This window comes from Hydra vulgaris, chromosome 12 (genome assembly GCF_038396675.1).
Source record: "Hydra vulgaris chromosome 12, alternate assembly HydraT2T_AEP".
Taxonomy (NCBI): domain Eukaryota; kingdom Metazoa; phylum Cnidaria; class Hydrozoa; order Anthoathecata; family Hydridae; genus Hydra; species Hydra vulgaris.
This window is the reverse complement of record NC_088931.1, coordinates 11,065,672-11,087,444: the sequence shown is the minus strand read 5'-3', so window position 1 is coordinate 11,087,444 and position 21,773 is coordinate 11,065,672. Positions and strand designations below refer to the sequence as shown.

General features: G+C 29.7%; 1 protein-coding gene across 1 annotated transcript in view; it reads right to left on the bottom strand.

The window, feature by feature from the left end:
* Positions 1-12,052, bottom strand: part of LOC100200562 (zinc finger protein 277) — a 51,956-nt gene extending 39,904 nt beyond the window's left edge. The window contains exon 1 of the mRNA XM_065812090.1: positions 11,764-12,052. Coding sequence (XP_065668162.1) covers positions 11,764-11,978 — 215 coding nt within the window. The 5' untranslated portion in view covers positions 11,979-12,052. The remainder of the gene's footprint in view (positions 1-11,763) is intronic.
* Between the last annotated feature and the right edge of the window lie 9,721 nt (positions 12,053-21,773).

The following is a 21,773-nucleotide window of genomic DNA, read 5'->3' as shown; positions in this document are numbered from 1 at the left end:
GTATAAAAACATCAACATTATAAAACATTCAGTTGTCATTTTGTTTCGCTTTGCATACAAATTATTTAATGCGTTAGAGAAAAGGCGCTCACTTGGTGCAATGGTAGCAGGTGTACATAAAATCATTGTTGAAATACAATACAATATTGGAAACACATGTTGACTTTGATGCCAAAAGTGTAAAACATTTTGATCATGTACTGACAATTTTACATAACCACTAATTTCTTTTTTTAAATCTAAACTTATTGTTTTGTCACTATCATTTCCTGAATCATCATCTTCATCGTCAAATGATAACTTTTTTTGATTTGATTGACACCTTCTAAACTGGAATTATTTCACAAACTTTTTTTGTCAGGTTAAAGTCCGACAAAAATTCCTTCACGCATTTTAAATATTTTTTTTCCTCATACTTTTCAAAGAATTGAAAACTTTTATAGTTTGGATCCAAAAAAGTGGCACATAATATAAAAAAATGGATCTCTAAATCATATGAGTCTTTGTAAAATTTTAAAGATTCTAATAAATGCTATTTTAAAAGCATAATTAAAGGAGGGGTTTCACTTTTTTTCTTATTTAGTTGCTTCAAGGTACTTTATACTTGGAATAATTATAGAACATGTTGCATAAATATTCCCTGAAAGTAAAACACTTACTCGATTAAAGTTTGCTAATGCTTTTACCGTTTCTTTTAAGTTAATTATTTCATTTTTGTTGAGCAAATTTTGTCTTATATCTTTGTATTGTTGTTTAGAATTAAAGATATCTTTTATGTAGGAGTTTCATTCTTTTTGCCTTGAGAAAATTTTTTACTACTAATTGCAAAACATGCCCCATGCATCTTATTGGTTAAATGTTTAAACTAACTTTTAAAGAATTTAAACAGTTGCGTACATTACTGATGTTGTTGGATACTACACTCATTATTTTATCATCTACTTTGAATTTTTCTAAAATTTTCAGTAAAGCGTCTTTTAAATTGTCTGCTTCATGTCGCCCATTAAGGTATGCAAATCCCAAACAAAAACTGATGAAAGTGGTTTTGTCAGAAATGAAATGTGCAGTTGCAGATATGTAACTATAGTTTTGACAGGACATCCACCCATCAGTAGTAATAGATTAAACTTTAATTGAACATAATTTAGACTTCAAAAGATCAACTTTTTCTTGATATAAATCTGTTAAAATAGATCTTAACTTTTTTCAGCAAGGCACTTTGTACTTTGGATTTTAAAAAAAACAGGCAATATTGAATATCAAAAGACTTCTAACAATCTTATCACTATTTTCTTTTGACAAACCTTTTCTAAACAATATCTATAAATTTATTTTAAGAAATTAATAATTTAACTTCTTAAAATAAATTTATAGATTGTTTAGAAGAACCTAAAATAAATTTATAGAACATTTAGAAGAACTATTTATCTAGTATAAAGCAGGAAACCATTACTTTCAATAAGGACATTCAATAAAATTTGTTGCGTTGAGAAATTTAATGAAGTTATCACAATCAAATCAATTTAAAGACATTCATTAAAATTCCTTTAAATTTCAGAAATACCATAAACCATATATAATTTGTGTAAAATAGATAATTAAAATGTTTTGTCTGTACATTTATTGCCCTAAATGTTATTTTACTGAATTAAATAACAATCGGTTTTTTAGCAGAATAACTTGGTTAAAACAACTGATATTTTAATAAAAATTAATTTCATACATAATCAATGGCAGATTAAAGCATTTCAGGCCTTAGGCAGAAATACTTCGAGGGCCTCATTTGATGACAACTGAAAAAAGCAAATAATAAATTGAGGGTCTTTTCAGAAGGACTTTCCTTTTGAAAAGACCCTCAATTTATTATTTGCTTTTTTTTGGTAGTTTTGCCCCCTTCTTCACTGAATATGTCATGTCATGGCCCATAAATTTAGTCATATCACTACCAAACTTTTTTGGTAAGTTTTAGATTGATAAATCATTTTTTCTGTTTAAATTAAATCATAAAATTACTTATAATAAACAATATTAGTAACAAAAATATTTAACTAATATATGCTATTTAATTTATCATTTTTCTTTTTAATTTAATACAGTATATATTTGTATATTTTATATATTTGTTTCAGATTAAAAATACGAGCCTCTTTTTCAAGCAGGCCTTAGTCAACTGCTTAGTTTACCTAATAAGTAATCCGCCACTATACCGAACACATAACTATACCGAACACATAACTATACCGAACACATAACTATACCGAATACATAACTTGTTAATATATTTTTTACAATTTTAAAATAAAAATAAAAGTAAATAGTTTAACATGATATTTAATTAAACAATATAAATTTAATTAAAAACTTTAATTGTCTAAATTTTTACAATCTAATTGTCGTAAATGAATATATTAGCATTTTAAAAATGTAGAACTAACTAATTAACGAGTTCTTACATCAAAAAATGATTGGAGGTGTTATATAAAGGAAATCCGAATATAGTACTAGCACAAAACACAACTTTTAAAAATATTGCACCATCTATTTTTTATAAATTTGTTTCACATAAATATTTTTATTATTACATATAGTTCAATTATTAATTGAAAACTATTTCTCTTGAAAAACCTGAAAAACTCTGAAAAGCAAACCTTTAAATTCATGCGCTTTAGTAAATTACAACTGTAAATTGTAACTTACAGCAATTCGTAAAGGCAAATGAATAAATACTTGGAGATCTAACCTCTTCACAACTAACGCATAACAAGATTTATAAAAATCATTTTTGTGTAATAGTCATAATTAGGGAATTTATATAATTTTTAAGCCAACTTAAATAATTTATTTTTTAATAAATTGCATTTTTTAAGATATTTCATTTTTAAAATGGTTGTAACTACCTCTGTAGGTTACACAGCCAACACAAGTTGGTATCACGTTAAGAGCGCCATTAAAATTGTTGTTGACTGGAAAAGAAAATGAAAATCCTCGCTTTTTAAAATTTGCTGACTGACTGGTCTGAAAGGTCTACATTCTTGACTGACTTATCTAAAAAAGTCAAATTTGCCAACTAAATGAACTAAAAGTTAATTGATGGGGTGTCACACACCTTAACAACCACCCCACTCCTTTATGGTGGCATCTTGTTAAATTTTTGAAACAGAAAAAAAAGTATTTCGATATTTTTTTATTTTTGCAGTATTTTGCGGTTCAATGATTATGTATTGATAAACTTTTTTTGAAAATTCTGGTAGAATTCTAATAAAAGTTCATGATGTCATTTCTATCAGAATTTTTGAAAAAAATTATTTTTCTTTATTAATATATTATTAATAAATTAATTGTATATATAATATAATTAAATTATAAAATAAAATTATTAAAAACTATATTATATAAATCAATCATATTATATGATATAATTAATTTAAATAATATAGTTATTAATAATTATATTATATAAATTAATTATATTATATTTATTAATATATTATTAACATATTTTATATATTATTAATATATAAAATAAATTATTAAAGGGACAGGTTTGGCGAAACGGACAGTTTGTCCGAGGCGGCAGATGTCCAAGGGGAAAAATCTAAAAAAATAAAATAAAAAGGTCTTTCACTGAAAATACAGGAAAATTTTGAAAATAGGGGCGCTGACCTGGTTTTATGTCCCAGGCCGTATAAAGGCTATCTGCAATCATGCTAGTATTATTTAGACTAAAAACTTAGTAGACTAATTTGAATTAACTAAAAAGTTAGTTGACTATTTTTAGTTAGATTAAAACATTAGTCGACTAATTTCAGTAAGACTAAAAAGTTAGTCAGGTAATTTTAGTTAACTAAAATGTTAGTCAACTAATTTTAATTAATTAAAACATTAGTCGACTAATTTTAGTTATACTAAAAAGTCAGTCTGGTAATTTTAGTTACGGTTTTTTTAGTTTAGTTAGTTACGATTTTTAGCTTTGGTCACAACACTAGTTTTTATTAAAAGTTGGTGAAAATGTTTAATAAGTACTAATAGTATTAATATTACTTTCTGTATAAGTTAGTGGAATTCCACTTCTAAACAATTAATGTTTCATTATTTTTGCCTTTTTTGGAAGTTTTTTGGAATTGTATATATATTGTTAGTTAGTAAGTTTTTTAGAATTGGGTTGTTTAGAAACTTTTTTTGAATTTTGTATACTGTTTGTTAATATTTAAATAAACAGTTTTTAATTTAAAATATTAAGGATTTAATAAAAAAGTTTTGATCTGTATTTGTTTATTTGTTTTATAAAAACAGCAGTAACAATGGCAGCAATAGCATCAAAAACAATAACAGGTAAATTGATTTGTAGTTTTATAGATGTCTTTACTTCTTTTATCACAGGGCACAATTCGTCATCAAAAGGATGTTAACTTTAAAGATGACAGAGTTCCTTTGGCAAAATGTGACAACTGTAGAATTTAACTTGGGAAACTGGAAAGAGGACAAACAAAAATTGTTTTTCAGTTTTTCAATTTTTAATCAATTTTAATAAAGCCACCAACAAGACAGACTAAAAAATGGGACTGCTTCATTTGACAAATTAGCAAACTGAAGTTCTATGAAAAACATCCTGTAAGCAACTCCAAGAGTATGGCAGCTAAACCTGATGAGACAGTTGAGAGGCATTGTGTCAAATCCTTGTCATTTCCTGCTAAAGGCCTTCCACATCAGTGCGCTTCTGTAACTTGCCATGGAAATTTGAGGATGATAGCTAAATCAGATCCGATTGGAGCTGAGCAAGTAGCATAAACGATTGTGGCAGGCAAGGATTTTTCTCCAAATGGTACCCATTTGACTTCAAGTCAGCTAAGAAGAAAATCTTTACCATTAAGAAGAGGTAAATGTACTACCTATGGCATTAAAAGGTTTTGTCTAATATAGGCTATTATTTAAAGGTTTATCTTTTTGATACTCCAAAGCAACTCTTTTGAACTCCAAAGCAACTCTTCAAAGAACCTCTAACAACCCAAAACATGTTGCATATTCAGCAAAACAGGTCTTTCCAACAACGGGATTAGGAAGTTAAGATCGGCTATGAACCTTTTGAGTCCTATCAGAATTTTGGAACTTAACTTTAAACAGAAGTTTGCTCAAGTAGGAAGAAGATGAGCCTCAATACCCACTTCAGAAAACTGTCAGATTGATGACACTTACATTATCAAAAACTACAAGTGTCAAGCAACAAATGCTAGTAGGGTAATTCCATGTCAATTGAGCCAGGCCATGTCACTATACATCTCAGATTTTGCTGATTTTTATACAGTTGAGAGTACTTAGTAAAACAAGAAATTCTTGAAAACTTTAGCTTCTAGCTCCAAGACGATCCTGAAATATGATCATTTTACTTTCAACTGATCTTAGCCAGGCCCCTCTTGTCCTCTCAGAATTGAGAACTTTGTTTAAAGGTTCCAAGTCACATAGCTTTAAAAATATTTGATATTTTGACTTAAAAATTTGTACCTGACTATTTTCAGGGTTGAAGAATCCTATGAAATAATCAAAAATATATAAAGATATTTTTAAGTACCTGTAATTATCAATTTAAATAAATTTAGGCAATTTTTTATATACCTGATTTTGATGCTCAAAAAACCCACGTGGCCTTGATGATATCAAAAAAAAAATTTTTACACATTATTCTAAATTTTATGATTTTTCACAGAACATAAGAATTTTGATCTGCAAGTATATGGATTTCCAAATATGAATAACGGGGCACAGGCCCCACTTTTTTGTAGCGGAATTTTGCAATACATTTTCCACTACCTTTCAGACTAGCTAGAGCTATGAAAACTTCTGTATTTATATAGTGTTGATAAACGAGCATTTTAAAATTAAAAAAGGGCCAAAGACACTAGGGGAGGGGGGTGGGGGCACGTGCCCCACTTTTTTGAGCAGAATCTTGAGATGGACTTTTCACTATCTTCCAGACAAGCTGCAGCTCTGAAACTTTCAGCATTTGTGTAGTTCTGATGAACATGCGTTAAAATTGTTTCAGGTCAGACGACCAGATGGTCCATGGGGCTCGGGCACCTGGGACCATGCCCCATTTTTTTTTCTTAAAAAAAATTTTTTTTTTCTTAAAAACTTATTTAAGATAACTTTAAAACTATGGTCTTCAAATTTTTTTTTTAGATTTTCATTTTTAACAGCGTTAAACATTTCATGTTTAACAATGTTATCAATGTTTCCTAAATTTTTGGGAAACATTGGTAACATTGCTTCCCAAATTTTTGTGGTTTATATTTGTTCCATTTGGTTTTGATCATTCTATGTTTAATAATCTTTTAAAAATGTTTTAAGAAACTTAATGTTTATAAGAATTTTGATTTGCATGTATAAGATTAAAAACAGTCTAAAGTAATGATTTTAACAGAATTTTATTTTGTATAAATTTAAAATATGAATTAAAAAAGAAAAATATACTTTGCTAATTCTAAAATGGTAACAGCAAGTTGTTAACAGAAACAAAAAACATTTTGTAATTACACTAGTATAGAAGAAATTTGTTACCTATTAAAGTCATCATTAACATTTTTAACATTAACAAATTGAGTATAATTAAACTGTGAAAAGGAAACTTTGTCAAAGTAAGATAAAAAGAAATCAATCACTGTTTAGTTTTGTATTACCATGGTGATTGCTTAAGTTGCTTTCATTAAATTAATTACTATTGGTTTCTTATTTTTAAATTAATCTCAAATTGTTTTTAGTGTTACAGTAAAAAAGTGGAAAAAAGTTAAATGATACTTGTCATAAACTAAGTTATTGTAGAAAGATTGATTTAAAGAAATTTGATTGCTATAGAGAAGATGCCAGAGAAGAATTTATTTGGAGATCTGGAATAATAGATGATAAAATTTTAACAATCTGCCTTCATCATGCAAAGATTTTTGGTACACACTTTGAAAAGAAGCACACAAAATGTTGTAATTTATTGGACAAGCATAAATCAAAAAGAAAAGCAATCAAAGGTAAATATTGTTGATAAAAAATTATTGTAAAATCTTTTTTGAATAATGAAATTAAAATCTACTACTTTATAAAAGTTTGAAAAAAAGCTGATCTCGTTATGCATTACATATTGAAATAAGTACAAATAATTTTCATATTGATAGGTAATTACTAAAATCAAATTGTTCTTTTCATTTCAGCGAGTCATGTAATAACATTAGACATGGCAAAACAATTAAGAATTAATTTTCCAAATGTTGTGCCTGGATATCAACTTTGTCGGAGCTGCTTTGATGCTATAATCAGTAAATTTCATGAACAAGATAATTGTGAACTTGAAGAAACTATTTCATGTGGTACTTCTGAAAAGTTAAGAGAGGAATTAAATGTTAGTTTGGAAACAATAGGTGTATCCCCCATAAAACTTCATAGCATTCCAAAGCATCAACAGTTATCTGTTGCTAAACGTAAAGTTATAAAAACAATGTCAAAGTATGAAGAGCATATTTCTAAAGTATATAATGTTAGGGAAGAAGAACTGAAACATAAAATTCCTCATAAGAAAATTATTGACAAAAGTAAATGCGATGATCTAGACAAACTAACAGCAGAAATAAAAGAAAAGTTAATTGTTTCTGACCAAAAAACTAAAATTCAGTTAACATTTACATCCGAGTCTTGGTCAAGAAATTTTGCTGCAAGATATTTCAACGTCACTAAATACCAAATTAAAGAAGCGCGCAAACTAAAGAAAATAAGTGGGATTTTTTCCGTTCCAGGCACTAAGAAAGAAAAAATATTTTCAGAAAAAACATTAAATAGAGTCAACAATGTATACCATGATGAGGAATTTACTAGACAAATGCCTGGTAAAAAAGATTACGTAAGTATTGGTAGAAAACAACACATGCAAAAGCACCTTATTTTATGTAATCTTAAAGAACTTTATTTTTCTTTTAAAACTAAATATCCTCAAGAAGTTATTGGATTTTCTAAATTTTGCAGTTTTAAAATGGTGTATAACTGTTGGAGTATCAGGCACTCATTCTGTTTGTGTATGTACCCTCCATCAAAATGCAACACTCTTGATCAATGCTATACAAATAAAATGTACTTACAAAGATCTGATGACAAAAGTTGTTTGTGATGTGACAAGTAATGAGTGCATGGTTCATCGATGTCCGAACTGTCCAGGTATAGTTTCTTTAAAGAAGTTTCTGGATGCACAACTAATTGACAATGATGAGGAGGTGTCATTCAATCAGTGGCAGAAAACAGACAGAACAACATTGATCTATCAGACAACAACAATGGAAGAATACAAATTGATGCTATCAGAGGCAATAAACAAGTTAACAGCTCATTCCTACATTGCAAAATGTCAAGCAAGATATCTAAAGCAACAAAAGGAAAATTTAGCAAAAGACTGCTGTATTGTCTTAGGTGACTTTGCAGGAAACTTCACTTTTGTTATTCAAGATGAAATCCAAAGTTACCATTGGTGCAAAAGTCAATGCACATTGCACCCCGTTGCCGTCTATTTATTAAACAAAAATGACCAACTTGAAGAAATATTGTTTTGCTTCATGTCAGAAGATAATGAGCATGACACTGGTTTTGTGTATGAAGTTCAAATACAAATAGTTAACTATTTAAAAGAATATCATCCTAAAATTTCAAAGATTCTTTATTTTTCTGATGGTTGTACTGCACAGTATAAAAATCACAAAAACCTTTTACCTTTGGAGCTAGAATCTAAAGTTTTCAAGAATTTCTTGTTTTACTAAGTACTCTCAACTGTATAAAAATCAGCAAAATCTGAGATGTATAGTGACATTTTTGAAATTTTCTGGCTCAATTGACATGGAACTACCCAGTAGCAACAAACGCTGGAACTACATTTTGCTAGGTGCTGTAAATCATTTAGTGAAAAATCTGGTTGATCTTTGGCCTGGTGTAAAAGAATGGCCATCAGCACTGAATATTTCACTTCAGCCATACCATGGTGGTCATTTCAATGGCAATTATTACATGTAGTTTTTGAGAGATTTATGCAAAATGCATCAACTTGCTGATTCTGCCAATGTCATTCAGGCCGTTCCCTTTATCCAAACTCTGTCTCATTTTAGAGATGTGGTTACTGCATACTTTGGCATCCAGCTGGATACTGTCATCCAGACTTTGAATCAAAAATTATGAAATTCAAATACAGCGACATCAAATTTCTAATTTCCATGACACCAAAAATATATGCTGCTTTTTATCACATACCACAGTTCATCAAAATAAAAGGACTTTGTCTCTTCAGTAAACAAGCAACAGAAGCTCAACATCCAAACTTCAAAACTCACTGGGAGAGATGTAAAAGAGATGTTACACAATTATTCACAATAGCTTTTAAGATGTATTGTTGATTATAACTGAAAGTTTAAGAATAACTCCAGAACTATTTGAGAATATTTTTGCTAGTCATTGCTAATGTACTTTTGCTAGTCAAGTGTGATGTATTAAACAATATTTGTCATAAACTTAGAGAAAAAAAAATTTACCTTACACTATTGGTGAAATTAGAAACATAATTTCTGACTGTCAGGTATAGTGTGAGCTTAAACCAAAATATTTTCGACTCCCATCAAGTTAACTTTTCTCCTCTACTAGACCAATGGAAAAAATAGCTATGGATTTTGTTGCCTCTCTTCCTTCAAAGAGTAAATTAAAATTATTAAAAAGTCTGATCTGATTTGAGGGTTTGACAAAACAAGATAATTATTTCAATTTGTTTTTAATGTTTTACTTTACATAAATATTTTAGTTTAGCAAACAATTAAACTGAATTCTATGCCACAGTGTGACTGTTTACATGAGTGTTATACTAACACATTTTGTGGTATCAGTTTTAAGAATTTCATATCAACTTGAACATTATTTAAAAACTAGTTGAAACTGCAATCCTAAACTACTCTAGTTTTTTTTAATAATATTTAAGTATTGATTAACTATTATGCCCTTTAGACATACATGTGCAAATGTTAACAATGTCATTTTCACATGATGTCAAAAGAGCATAATTAATAGTTAACCAATAAATATTGTCATCTCAGAATAAATAAATAGTGAGCTTTTTGTATCAATATTTTGTTGTCAATAATTTTTCAATAATTGAAGACATCAAAAATAATATTGTAAATACAGTGAAAGTTAGATATTTGGTAATGGTTAGATTTTGGTAAAGGTAATGTCTTTGGGTCAGGGTAACAATGTCAGTTTTTGTTATGTTTAACAATATCAGTCCAACAACATCTGTAAATACACTGAGATATAATAACATCTGTGCAAAAACATCTGAAAGTTCATTGATGATATCTGTGTAAAAGTATATGAATATTACAGATGTAGTTACATCTTTTCAATTATATATGCATAACAACATCTCTGCAACTACATCTAGAAATTTTACAGATATACACCTTTCCAATTATGTTAAGAATAATTACATCTGCACAACTACAACTGGGGATTCTATAGATGTAGTTACATCTTTTCTATTGTAATAAGAATAACTACAGGATTTCTTTCAGATATAATTACATCAGGAAAAATTATTAAACAATAATGCATTATTTTAACCTGATGTAGTTATATATTAAGATTTTTCAGATGTAATTACATCTGGAGGAAATTCTTCTAGATGTTATTGGATTTGGTGAAGAACTCCCAGATGTAGTTACATCTTCCAAAAAAAGTTGTTTCATTCATGTTGGGTCATTGAGTTTCCAGATGATATTGGACAGATATTGTTGGAGTAAAAATAAAAATACAGACGATTTTAGACAAAAGTGTACAGATGATCTTGGACTACTCTAAAGATGTTTTTGGACAGATGTAGTAATCTTTTACCAGTTTTTGTTTTTTCAGTCGTTCTTACCAAGTACCAAATACTTGGTTTACTAACTTAAATAAATTCAACCACAATTCAAATGCATTTAGATGTTCATTAAATTTATCTATTATTTGATAAATTAAGTCATTCTTAAAGTTTAGGTAAAAATTTGAATAAACTGAACTGCAACTTGTACCCTCTTGACACAATTGGTTTTCCATGTTGTTCATCATTAAAGTCATAAACTATCTATATATATATATATATAAGAGTTATCTCTTTTTTTTTTTTTTTTCTGCAACTGATTAAATTTACTTTTATGTTACTTTGTTTGTTTTTAAAAATCTTTATAAACACATTAATACAATATTTTTTTGAATTTACTTAACTTTTTAAAAATTTCAGATTTATCAGGTTCATTAACTTTTACAAATGAAAATAAAGTTTTTGTACATGGTAAATTTATAAATTGGTTATCAAAACTTGTTTATTAGGAAGCTGTGGAAACTTTTATTTATTTAACAATATAAGCAAATTAAATTTTAAATTCAGGATTACTTGTATCTGGAATCAACAATGACATTGAAGGGTTTGAATGTCATTGTTGGAACCAATAATCTCAATTAAAACTTTGTTAAAAACACTTTCATTTAGCATTTTTTATCATATCTTTGTTTTTTCCAATTACAACGTCAATTCAGCAGCTGCAAGAAATTTGTGAATTCACGTGGTAGCTTAGATTTAATAATATTCGTGTGAAAATTCCCTTACTAAACAAGTTATCAAACAAGAAAATTAAAAAACTTATTTTAATTACAGATTATTATACTTTTAGAACTGTTAATATCTGTTATAGCAGTAAAAAACTTAGACTTGCATTTGAGACTTACCTTGGAAAATTTGGAATATTTTGAACATCTGCTATCACTATTTTATGTACGGACAACAAATGAGCAAGTATTGGATTTCCAGTGCCATTTTCAGTTGAAGGAAATTTGCTGTTACAAACCAAACATTCAATATCATTAGAAAATTTTACTTTTTTAGTTAATTCTGATGTTATTTGATTTATTGATAGGGGTTGAGAAATATTTATTGGTTCCATTGCTGAAAAAAAAATTTGCAGTTTATTATTTAAAGCGTGCGCCCGACGGATTATAACTCGTTACTGTCCGCAAAGGTCCAAATAAAAGAGAATGATAACCAAATTTAAGGTTAACTGATGTGACGGAGAGAAATAAATTTTTTTGTTTGCAAAACATCTATATACTGTAAGTGGGTGTATATATTAGAGTAGGTCAAAAAAAAAAAAAGTTGTATCATTAAATCGTAATAAATATATGAAATACAATTTCATTTATTCAGCCTTATTGAAAAATTTGGCACCAACTATTTCAGCTCCGCATTCTATTTTACTTTTCACATTGTTTAACTCCTCTACTTTACCAAACGAATGGCTATTAGCAAATGTTCCGATATTTAAAAAAGGAAACAAAACTGAACTGGAAACTACCAACTGAGTCTGTGATTTTGTACTAATTAATGAAAAGTTTGATTAAAGATAACACTTTACTTAAATAGCAACAAACTAATTAATCCGAACCAGCAATGGTTCGTTCCTTCAAAATGTTACACTACTAACTTGTTGGAAACTTACGACTTTCTTACTATTTAAATTTAAGGATACCGGTTGATTTTGCTAAAGCATTTCATAAGGATCCCATCAAAAAACTTATTTATAAATTAGAAAAATATGGGATGGATAGCTAATTAATAAAATGGACTTGTGCTTTTTTGACCAATAGTAAACAAAGAGTCATATTAAGAAGATCTTCATCAAATTGGATACAGGTTACTAGTTAAGTATCTTAAGACTCAGTATGTTAAGTGGTAGGACCAATACTATTTGTTCTGTACATTAACAATATGTTGGACAATATTACATGTCACCGCAAACTATTTGCAGAAGACACAAATATATTAGCTGTTGTTTCTAATGAAACATATTATTTATATTTTCAACATGATATTAATAAAATATGGGAATGGGCTAAAACATGGTCTATGACTTTCAACGAGGAGAAATGTATTTTGGTCAAAATAACAAGAATTATGGCATTGAACTAAACTAACATAAAATGGAAATAACTAGAATGAAAAAAGACTTGGGTGTATTGTTTACAAAAGACCTGAAATGGAATAAACATATTGCAACTATAACTAATAAAGGATTAATAAAGAAAACATTCAAAAGTAATAATAGAATTATAATTATAAGACAATTGTGTCTATCTTTAGTAAGATCTCACTTGGAATATGCCGTGCCTGCCTGGTGTCAATACTTAAAAGGTGACATTAAAATATAGAAAGTATGCAAAGAAGAGCGACAAAAACTATTATTGAGTTAAGAAAGTACAGTTGTGGAGACCGGCTGAAAAGATTAGGAACTATGTCTTTAGAAACACGAAGTGCAAGGGATGATCTAAAATACCAATTCAAAATCCACAAATTATATGAAATTATCAACTGCATAAGCATTTTAAATACCAACCAACCTCATTTAAAAAATAAGCACTCCATCTCTAAGTAGCTCATAATTCGTTTTTCAGCAAAATACACTTTTTTACCAACAGAATTGTAAACAATCGAAACATGCTAAGTTCGGAAACAGTAAATCAAGAAACAATTTATTGATTTAAAAAAAAAATATCGCATAATGAACTGAACGCACTCAGGCAGCTTTGGCGTTCCATACTTAAGGCAAAGGAAGCTTTACCATTCCATACTTAAGGCAGCTTTGGCGTTCCACACTTATAACACAGCAATAATTTGTATTAATATTTATTTATTTACGCGATGAATATTGTAGTTTTTGGTAGTCAAAATGTTAATAAAAAAGTATTTTTTTAACAAATAAATTTATTACAAGTTTTTTTAAATTCGTAAAACTCCTAAAAATATTAGGAAAAACATTTTTTTAAACAAAAGGGAATATTTTTAAACTAGTTCTAGTTTAATATAAACTTGTTTCTTATTTTAAAAGACATTTTATTTTATTAGCTGACCCTTAAGAGACCTAGTATTTTAGATTATTAATTTATTAAAAGAACCACTAAATCTGCCAATACAGAATATTGCTATTTCATTCACTTTGGGGTTATCTCCTGTGTTATCATTCGAACATTTAATTGTGTTTAAATCGGCGAGGCTGAAAATAGTACAAATATATTAGAAGAATTTAGTCTTTCTTTTCCTGAAACTGACCCTGGTAAGGAAGTTGTGAGTTCTACAAACAAAAACAACACAGTCATTGAAATTAACAATGAAGATTCAATCGCCAAAACGACAAGTTATAGCCATTTTTCTATCGATATTGGGAAGTTTCTGAAGCAGCAATATTAGCACAACATCACTTTTATATTATACATACTGTAACAATGTTGCGCTAATACTGTTTTCTAATCGGTTTTTACCATATCAGGTAACAAACCAAGATAAATACCAAAAATTGGTTTCCCAGTCCAAGTTACAAGTATCTTTGTGCAAGGAAGGGTGAGAAAATAATTCCTTTATTTTCGAGAAAAATATAAATTTCCGTAACAGAATTAAGAATGTAACAGTTACGTTAGTAAAAGAATTAAGAATGTAACAGTTACGCTAATTACGAATGTTACGTTAATTAAGAATGTAACAGTTAATAAAGAATTTTACGTTAATTAAGAATGTTTCGTTAATTAATTTATTAAAATATTACGTTAATTAAGAATGTTACGCTAATTAAGAATGTTACGTTAAATTAAGAATGTTACGTTAATTAAGAATGTTACGTTAATTAAGAATGTTACGTTAATTAAGAATGTTACGTTGCATGTTGAAAAATAGCGCCGATAGCAGTTTTATTTGGAGTTATTTTTGAACGATTGAGTCGAAATATGCCTGTGTTTTCAAAACCTCTACGTACATTTTCCGCTCGTAGGCCTTTTAGCATACCTGGAAACTGCCGGCTACTTAAACTTAAATAAGAATTTCTAACCATGTAAACTTCTACAATTCGCTTCTTTCCGCCTTTACAGTTTTAAAAACTCCAACATCTAGTCACTAGATGTTGGAGTTTTTAAAACTGTAAAGTTGGAAGGAAGCGAATTGTAGAAGTTACTTGGTTAGAAATTCTTATTTAAGTTTAAGTAACCGGCAGTTTCCAGCCATGCTAAAAGACCTACGTGCGGAAAATGCACTAGATTCTAGTGGTTGCAAAAAATGACTTGTTTGAGCTTGCAAACGGAATAAAATTATGTTGTTTGATTCAGATAATCTTTTTAATTCAAAATTAATGTGAGATACATGGGTGTCTAAAAATAGATTTTTAGACCCTTGAAGTTTGTTTGCGTGAACTGAAAAAATAGAACGAAACCATTCTATGAAACTTTTGCTTTCTATCCAACCTGATTTGCTGGTAGAATAATAAACATCAGAAGCACCACCTTGAACCCAAGCTTTCATCAAAATTCGACCTTGATAAACAACTTGATGAGGTAGAAAATATCCAAAAGTATCACAACAGGTTAAAAATGTAGTCATATGTTTTTCATTTGTTCGAAAAGGAATAAAAAATCCAAAACAACTTGTTTTGAACTTTTTTATTCCTTTTCGACAAACAATGTTGACTTTACCTTGATCAAATTTCAATCCACTTTCATCACAGTTGAACACATGAAACGGCTTTTCGTTTAAATTATGCTCTCGATAAACAGCGTCAACTTGGCTGAACCATTCATCAATAATTGCTGGTTGCGAAGACACCGCTCTTACAGCTTGCATGCTAGTAGCTTTTCTTTCACAGATATTTTTCGAATATTTTTTCATGAAACTATTGTACCACTTTCGAGTAGGTTTACCGTTCTTGAATAAATAAGTTTGTTTAGATTCCTTCAAATAGTTTTCGACCACAGTTAAAATATCATTTCTTTTTAAGCTGAAGCCAATGTCACTCATAAACTGTACAAGTTCAACTTTTAGCCTCTCCGTCACTTGGCTTATTGCTCTGGGCCTACCAACACCAACAGCTCAATTTATTTCTTTTAGTCTACAAAAAATAGTTGTTTTAGGAATGTTATAACATAAAGCGGCTTCTGAATATGACATCTTCTTATTATTGATAGCCTCAATACAGAGTTTAGTTTTTCTTTCGCGATTTTCTTTTCAAACGATGACATTTTTTCATTAACAAACGTTAAGATAAACAAGACGTTTAGAAATTCAATAAAAAAGTTAAAAGCGTTAATGAGTTTCTAAGTTAATGACGTTAAAGTACCATTGTTAAATAATGTTGTTAATTACTAGTGCGTAAAAATGCTAACTTTTGCAAAAAAAAGTGCAAAATCTGTTCGGAATTCGGGAAACGTTTTAATTAAGAAGAAAAGTACTGTTTTTAAGATATCTTACGAAGTATGTCTAATTTTTGACTTTTTTTTTCAGATAAATAATCACCATCAAATTCTACATCGAACAGTACGCAATTTAAATTGTCTTTTTTATGTCGGTTTTATGTTGTTGGTTTTTCAGGGTTTTAAAAAGTGTTTTGCTTGCAATTAAAAAATTTAATGGTATCAATATATATTTTGAAAATATTTTTCATATTCTTATTACCTTAGTCTTCCAATTTATTAATCAGTTTTCCTTTTAAAAATCCCACAAAAATAAAAGATGTAACAATAAGTGAACTAGGGCTATTCCACGTTGTACAAAAAGTTTAATATAAATTTCAAGTCCTAGAAAATAAAAAACTAAATGTATCATTCAAAAGTTAAAGGTTTGTAGTTTCTAAAAACATGTAACATGTAGAACTGGTTTTCGAAGAATTTTTGATGCTTAAACTTTAAACAAAATTTTTTAGACTTCAAATTTAAATTATTTTTCTAGTCAATCATTTTGAAACCTTTTTTTTTAAACTTTTTTAAATTTCTATGTATATTTGTCTCACGCAAAATATAGACGGGGCTCTTGTGTTTCGTATTGAAAATTTATTATAATAATTAAATAGCCTTTCATTGAGAAATTTCTATTCGGTCTTACTTAAGTTAAGAAAAAAAAAGAATAGAGTTTCTTCATCTAAAATAGCATTTAACATCTCTCCTGCTTACAAATCATCTTGTACACTTGGTAAAGCTGTTAAAAAAGCAATACGTGCTCTTCCAACTTCTCCTCTTAAAAAAGCAACTGTTGTTAAACAACTTGCAATTCAGTTTAACAAAGATTTACCAGATATGCAACCAACACATGGACCTAATGCTCATAATGATGAAACGAAGCTATGCGTCATTAGTTTTTTTGAACAAGATGGTATATCCAGTCTGGCACCTGGAGTAAGAGATACGATTGTTTTAAGAAGTAATAAAGAAAAAAAGAAAATGTAAAAAAGGTATTTAACAATGAATATAAGTGAAGCATATCAAATATTTAAAAACGAACACACTGGTTTTTCAATCAGTAAATCCAAGTTTGTTAGTTTGAGACAGGCCATATACTTTTATCAAGTTTAATGCCTAGAAATGTTTGTTCATGTCAAAAATATGAAAACATTATCTTGTCACTCAAAGCATTACATTTCATCGATTTAAAAATTCCCCTTTATTCGCATGCTATACCAAATACTTTAGTGTGTGACGAGAAAAATGATAATTGTTGGAATAATCTCTGTGAGGCTTGTAAGGACGGAAAGTTATTTTTCAAAACATACTAATTAGATAAAAAAAACCACGATAAAGAAATTACCTGATACCTTTGGGAAAATGTTACGCAACTTAATGGAACTAAGTACCTTGAAAAAGCAATAAAAAAAGACAAAGCCATAATTTTGTATAACAATGTTTGCAAAATGCTCCCCAAATTTCTTTTGCATTATTTTATAAAAGGAAAACAATCAATGAGTTATGAAAACCAAAAAAAAGTTTTAAAAAGCAATCTTGATTCAGTTTTGTTACAAGTTGACTTTGCAGAAAACCTCTCAATTTTCTGGCAGGATGAAGTTCAGTCAGCACATTGGAACAAAAAATTAGTAACATTATTTACTGCTGTAAGCTAGCATGGTGACTCTTGTAAATCTGCCGTTATTATTTCTGATGATTTGAACCATTCAAGAAGTTCAGTTATTTATTTTATTGACTTGGTAATAACTAACCTTATTAGAAAGGATCTAAATAACTTGCAAGTTTGGTCAGATGGTCCTAGCAGTCAATTTAAAAGTTGTTACATAGTGGCTTCAATTCCATGACTTGAAAGCAAGCTTTCAAGTCATGGAATTGAGGTTGCAAAGTAACAACAGCAAAATTTGCTGGAATTACTTTGCAACCTCTCATGGTAAAGGACCATGCGATGGTATAGGAGCAACCATAAAAAGATAAGCAACACAAAAAATTGCTCGAAGAAAAGCTCTGATTAATGACGCAACAGCATTTCATAAAGCCGTCAGAGATGAAAGTCAAGTAAACGTTTTCATGGTTGCTGCTGAAAAAATTAAAACTGCTTTTGATGGCACAGAACTTGGAAACATCATTAATAATGCTAGTAAAACGCCTGGAATATTTAGTGCCCGGTGCTTAAAACAGTTTAATGATAAAATGGAAATGAAACCTTATTCAAGTGCATCATACTTAGTTAACTTGACAAAATTTAATAAAAAAACGTCGTTGAATTTTACAAGACTTTTTTTGAAATTATTGCAAAATAAACTGTATTATTATACGTTTTTGTTATACCAATTTTATAAAAATCTGAATAAATTGGTTTCTTTTGTTTCAACTGTCTTTTTGATGATGTTATTGTCTTAATATTCAAAGATTTCGTACTGGTCACACCGTGACGTCACGGTGTGACAAACTCTGTTGATATATGAAGACCACAATGGAAAAAACGGCAGAGTCACATTTTTATAATTTTTCAGTTATGGCCCTTGGGTAATAAAGCATTGAAAAATGCTTCTTTTAAGCCAAGTTTCAAATGAAAAAACCGACATAGTCTATGGTAAAATGGAATAAGAAAATATGGTATACAATGGAAAAAACAGCAGTGTCCACCAGTGACAAGGAAAGAAAAGGCAGGGTCCATTTAATAACGTTATATGTGACTCTGCCGTTTTGATTTCCATTGTGATCTTCATATATTTAATTATTTCATAATTATTATTTGCTACACTTAATGGCTTTTTTATTTTAAACTAATACTTTTTGAGCACGTAAACACCTATGCCTCCGCCTTTTTTATTGCTTCCTCGTAATTGGCTAATTAGTTTTTAATTTGCCAAACTATAATTAGAATTCAACTCTATAGGACATTCTGAATCATGCCAAGTCTCTGACAGAGATATGACGTCGAACGTGTAATTTATAATAGATAGAAATTCTTTAAACTTTTCAAAATTTTGCCGCATGCTTCTTATGTTTAAGTGTAATATAGAAAGTAAATTTAAATCTTTTTTGATTTTAAATTCATAAGGATCAAAATAGGGTGTTTTTATTAAGCTCATTTGAGTTCCAGTACACAAGCTCATTTGAGTAACCAGTACACAAAGAATCTATACTAAAACAAAATGGCTGACTACGATGCTACACCTATTGTTACAGACAAGCCAAAAAAGAGAAAGAAAAATGGCAGTAAGAAAGACATAGCAAAGAAACAGAGGTTGTCATTTCATGTAACTGGCCCTGACTGTAAATGTATAAGACTTAAATGCTTTCAAACAGTCAAAGAAGAGAATAGAGCCTTGCTCCTCGAGTCATTCAATGCATTACCAACAAAGGATGCTCAGGTGAGTTCTTCTTTTAAGTTTTAAATTAAACTCTTTAAATATAGTTCTAGACTATTTTTTTATTTATAATACTAGCTCTAGATTTAGGTCTAGACCTAGATTCATAATTTTAATGCACCTGTTATTCCACCATGAACATGTTGATTAAATAAGACAAAGAGTTTCTCATTCTCATTTTCATTCAAATTTAGTTAGGTCTAGAATAGCTAGACCTGTACATCTGAATCATAACCATGGTAGACATCTGGTTGTATTACTGTGTTAGGATACCCAAGGCTGGTATTGTATGTTTAATAGGCATTTTTAACTTAGTTTTTTAGTGGGGTGGACCCAATATCACAGTTCATTGTTCTATTTGAACGCAGCATACAAATTTATTAATTCTAACAAAGTAGGTAGGCTTATATATTTTTAAATTTTATAAAAATGCTTGTGTTTCCAAAGATGTGTGACCGGTTGCGTTAATAATCTTATATTGCTTCTTTTTACAGGATTCCTATCTTGCTTCACTGATCACAGTCGCGGAGATTAGCCGAAAAAGACCTCGAAAGGAAGAGCCTAAAAGTGCAAACAGTCACAGCTATCACTATAAAGTATTCCTGAAGAGTACAGATGATGTTGACCCAGATTCATTTGCCTATGTTTGCTTTCAAGCCTTCATCTCCATCTTTGGAATTAAGAAAGGGAGACTTGAGACTATCAAGAGAAGTCTTGCTACTACAGGTAATTTATACTATTAGCAATAGTTTTTTGTTTCAGTTTGTGGAATAAAAAAGCTATTTTTTCTTATCATAGTTAATGTAAAAAAAATGCACATTTTTCTATAATCCTTTCTTGTCTATATATTAATATTTTTCAATATTTAAAAAGAAATGTTGAAATTCATAAAGAGTGCTGTTATTCTCTGAACATGTATTTTTATAACTTTTTTTTAATTTTTTTAAATTTTTTTTACTCACCCCAGGCCTGCCTCCTGTTGATGGACGAGGAAAGCATGGCAGTCATCACAAAATATCTGATGAACTGCGGCAGAGAATAAGAGACCACATCTCTTCGTTTAGGGGTCGGCAGTCTCATTACTCACAAGAGAAGACGAGACGGCTGTACCTGCCAGAAGAACTCAGCATCTCCAAGATGTTTGATTTATATCAAGAGAAGTGGCCAGGAGACAGTTTAGTGTATGAGTCATACAGGCTTATATTCAACAACGATTTTAACATTGGCTTTGGGTACCCAAGAACCGACACTTGCTCAGCCTGCGACCAGTTCTTGGCAAAAATAGAAATTGCTACAAAGACTCTTGAATCAGACCCAACAAATGAAGTCCTCATAAGGGACCTGAAGCAGTTAAAATTTCAAAAAGATCTCCACCAGCGAAAGGCTGACACATTCTACCGGAGAAAAAGAGACGCTAAGCGAAGGGCCAAGATTACACCTCATCTTGAGGCCTTTACGTTTGACTACCAAAAAAATGTCAACCTACCCAACAAGTCCACCAATGACTTTTACTACAACAGAAAGCTCACATACCAATCATTTAACATTCACCAACTATCAACTGATGATGTTTTTCTTTACTGCTATGATGAGACTGTCGCTAGGAAAGGTTCAGATGAGGTGGCTTCTTTCCTGTATGACCACATCACAACCAAGGTCAGCGAAGAGGTTACTCACCTTGAACTATTCTGCGATTCCTGCTCAGGACAGAATAAGAACTTTACCCTGATTCGGTTTTTAGATTATATGGTGCACCATAGAAAAAGGTTTACCTCAGTGACAGTGACATTCCCTGAGCGCGGACATTCTTATATGGAGTGTGACAGGGACATGGGTCCAGTAAATACAAAGTCTAGTGCTAGTGTTCCAGAAGACTGGATAAAAATATTTAGTGAAGCACGAAAACATCCTACACCATTTAACGTGACTGATGTTAAACAGGATCTGGTCAAAAACTTCTCCGGCTTTCTAAGGCCATTGTATAAGAAAGGCTGCCCGTTCCCTACGCGCCCCATTCGGGAAATGGTTTTTAACAAGGATGAAGGTCCAGGGACCGTTTGTCACAGAGACTCATGGAACGGTATTTCCTTGAAAACAAAC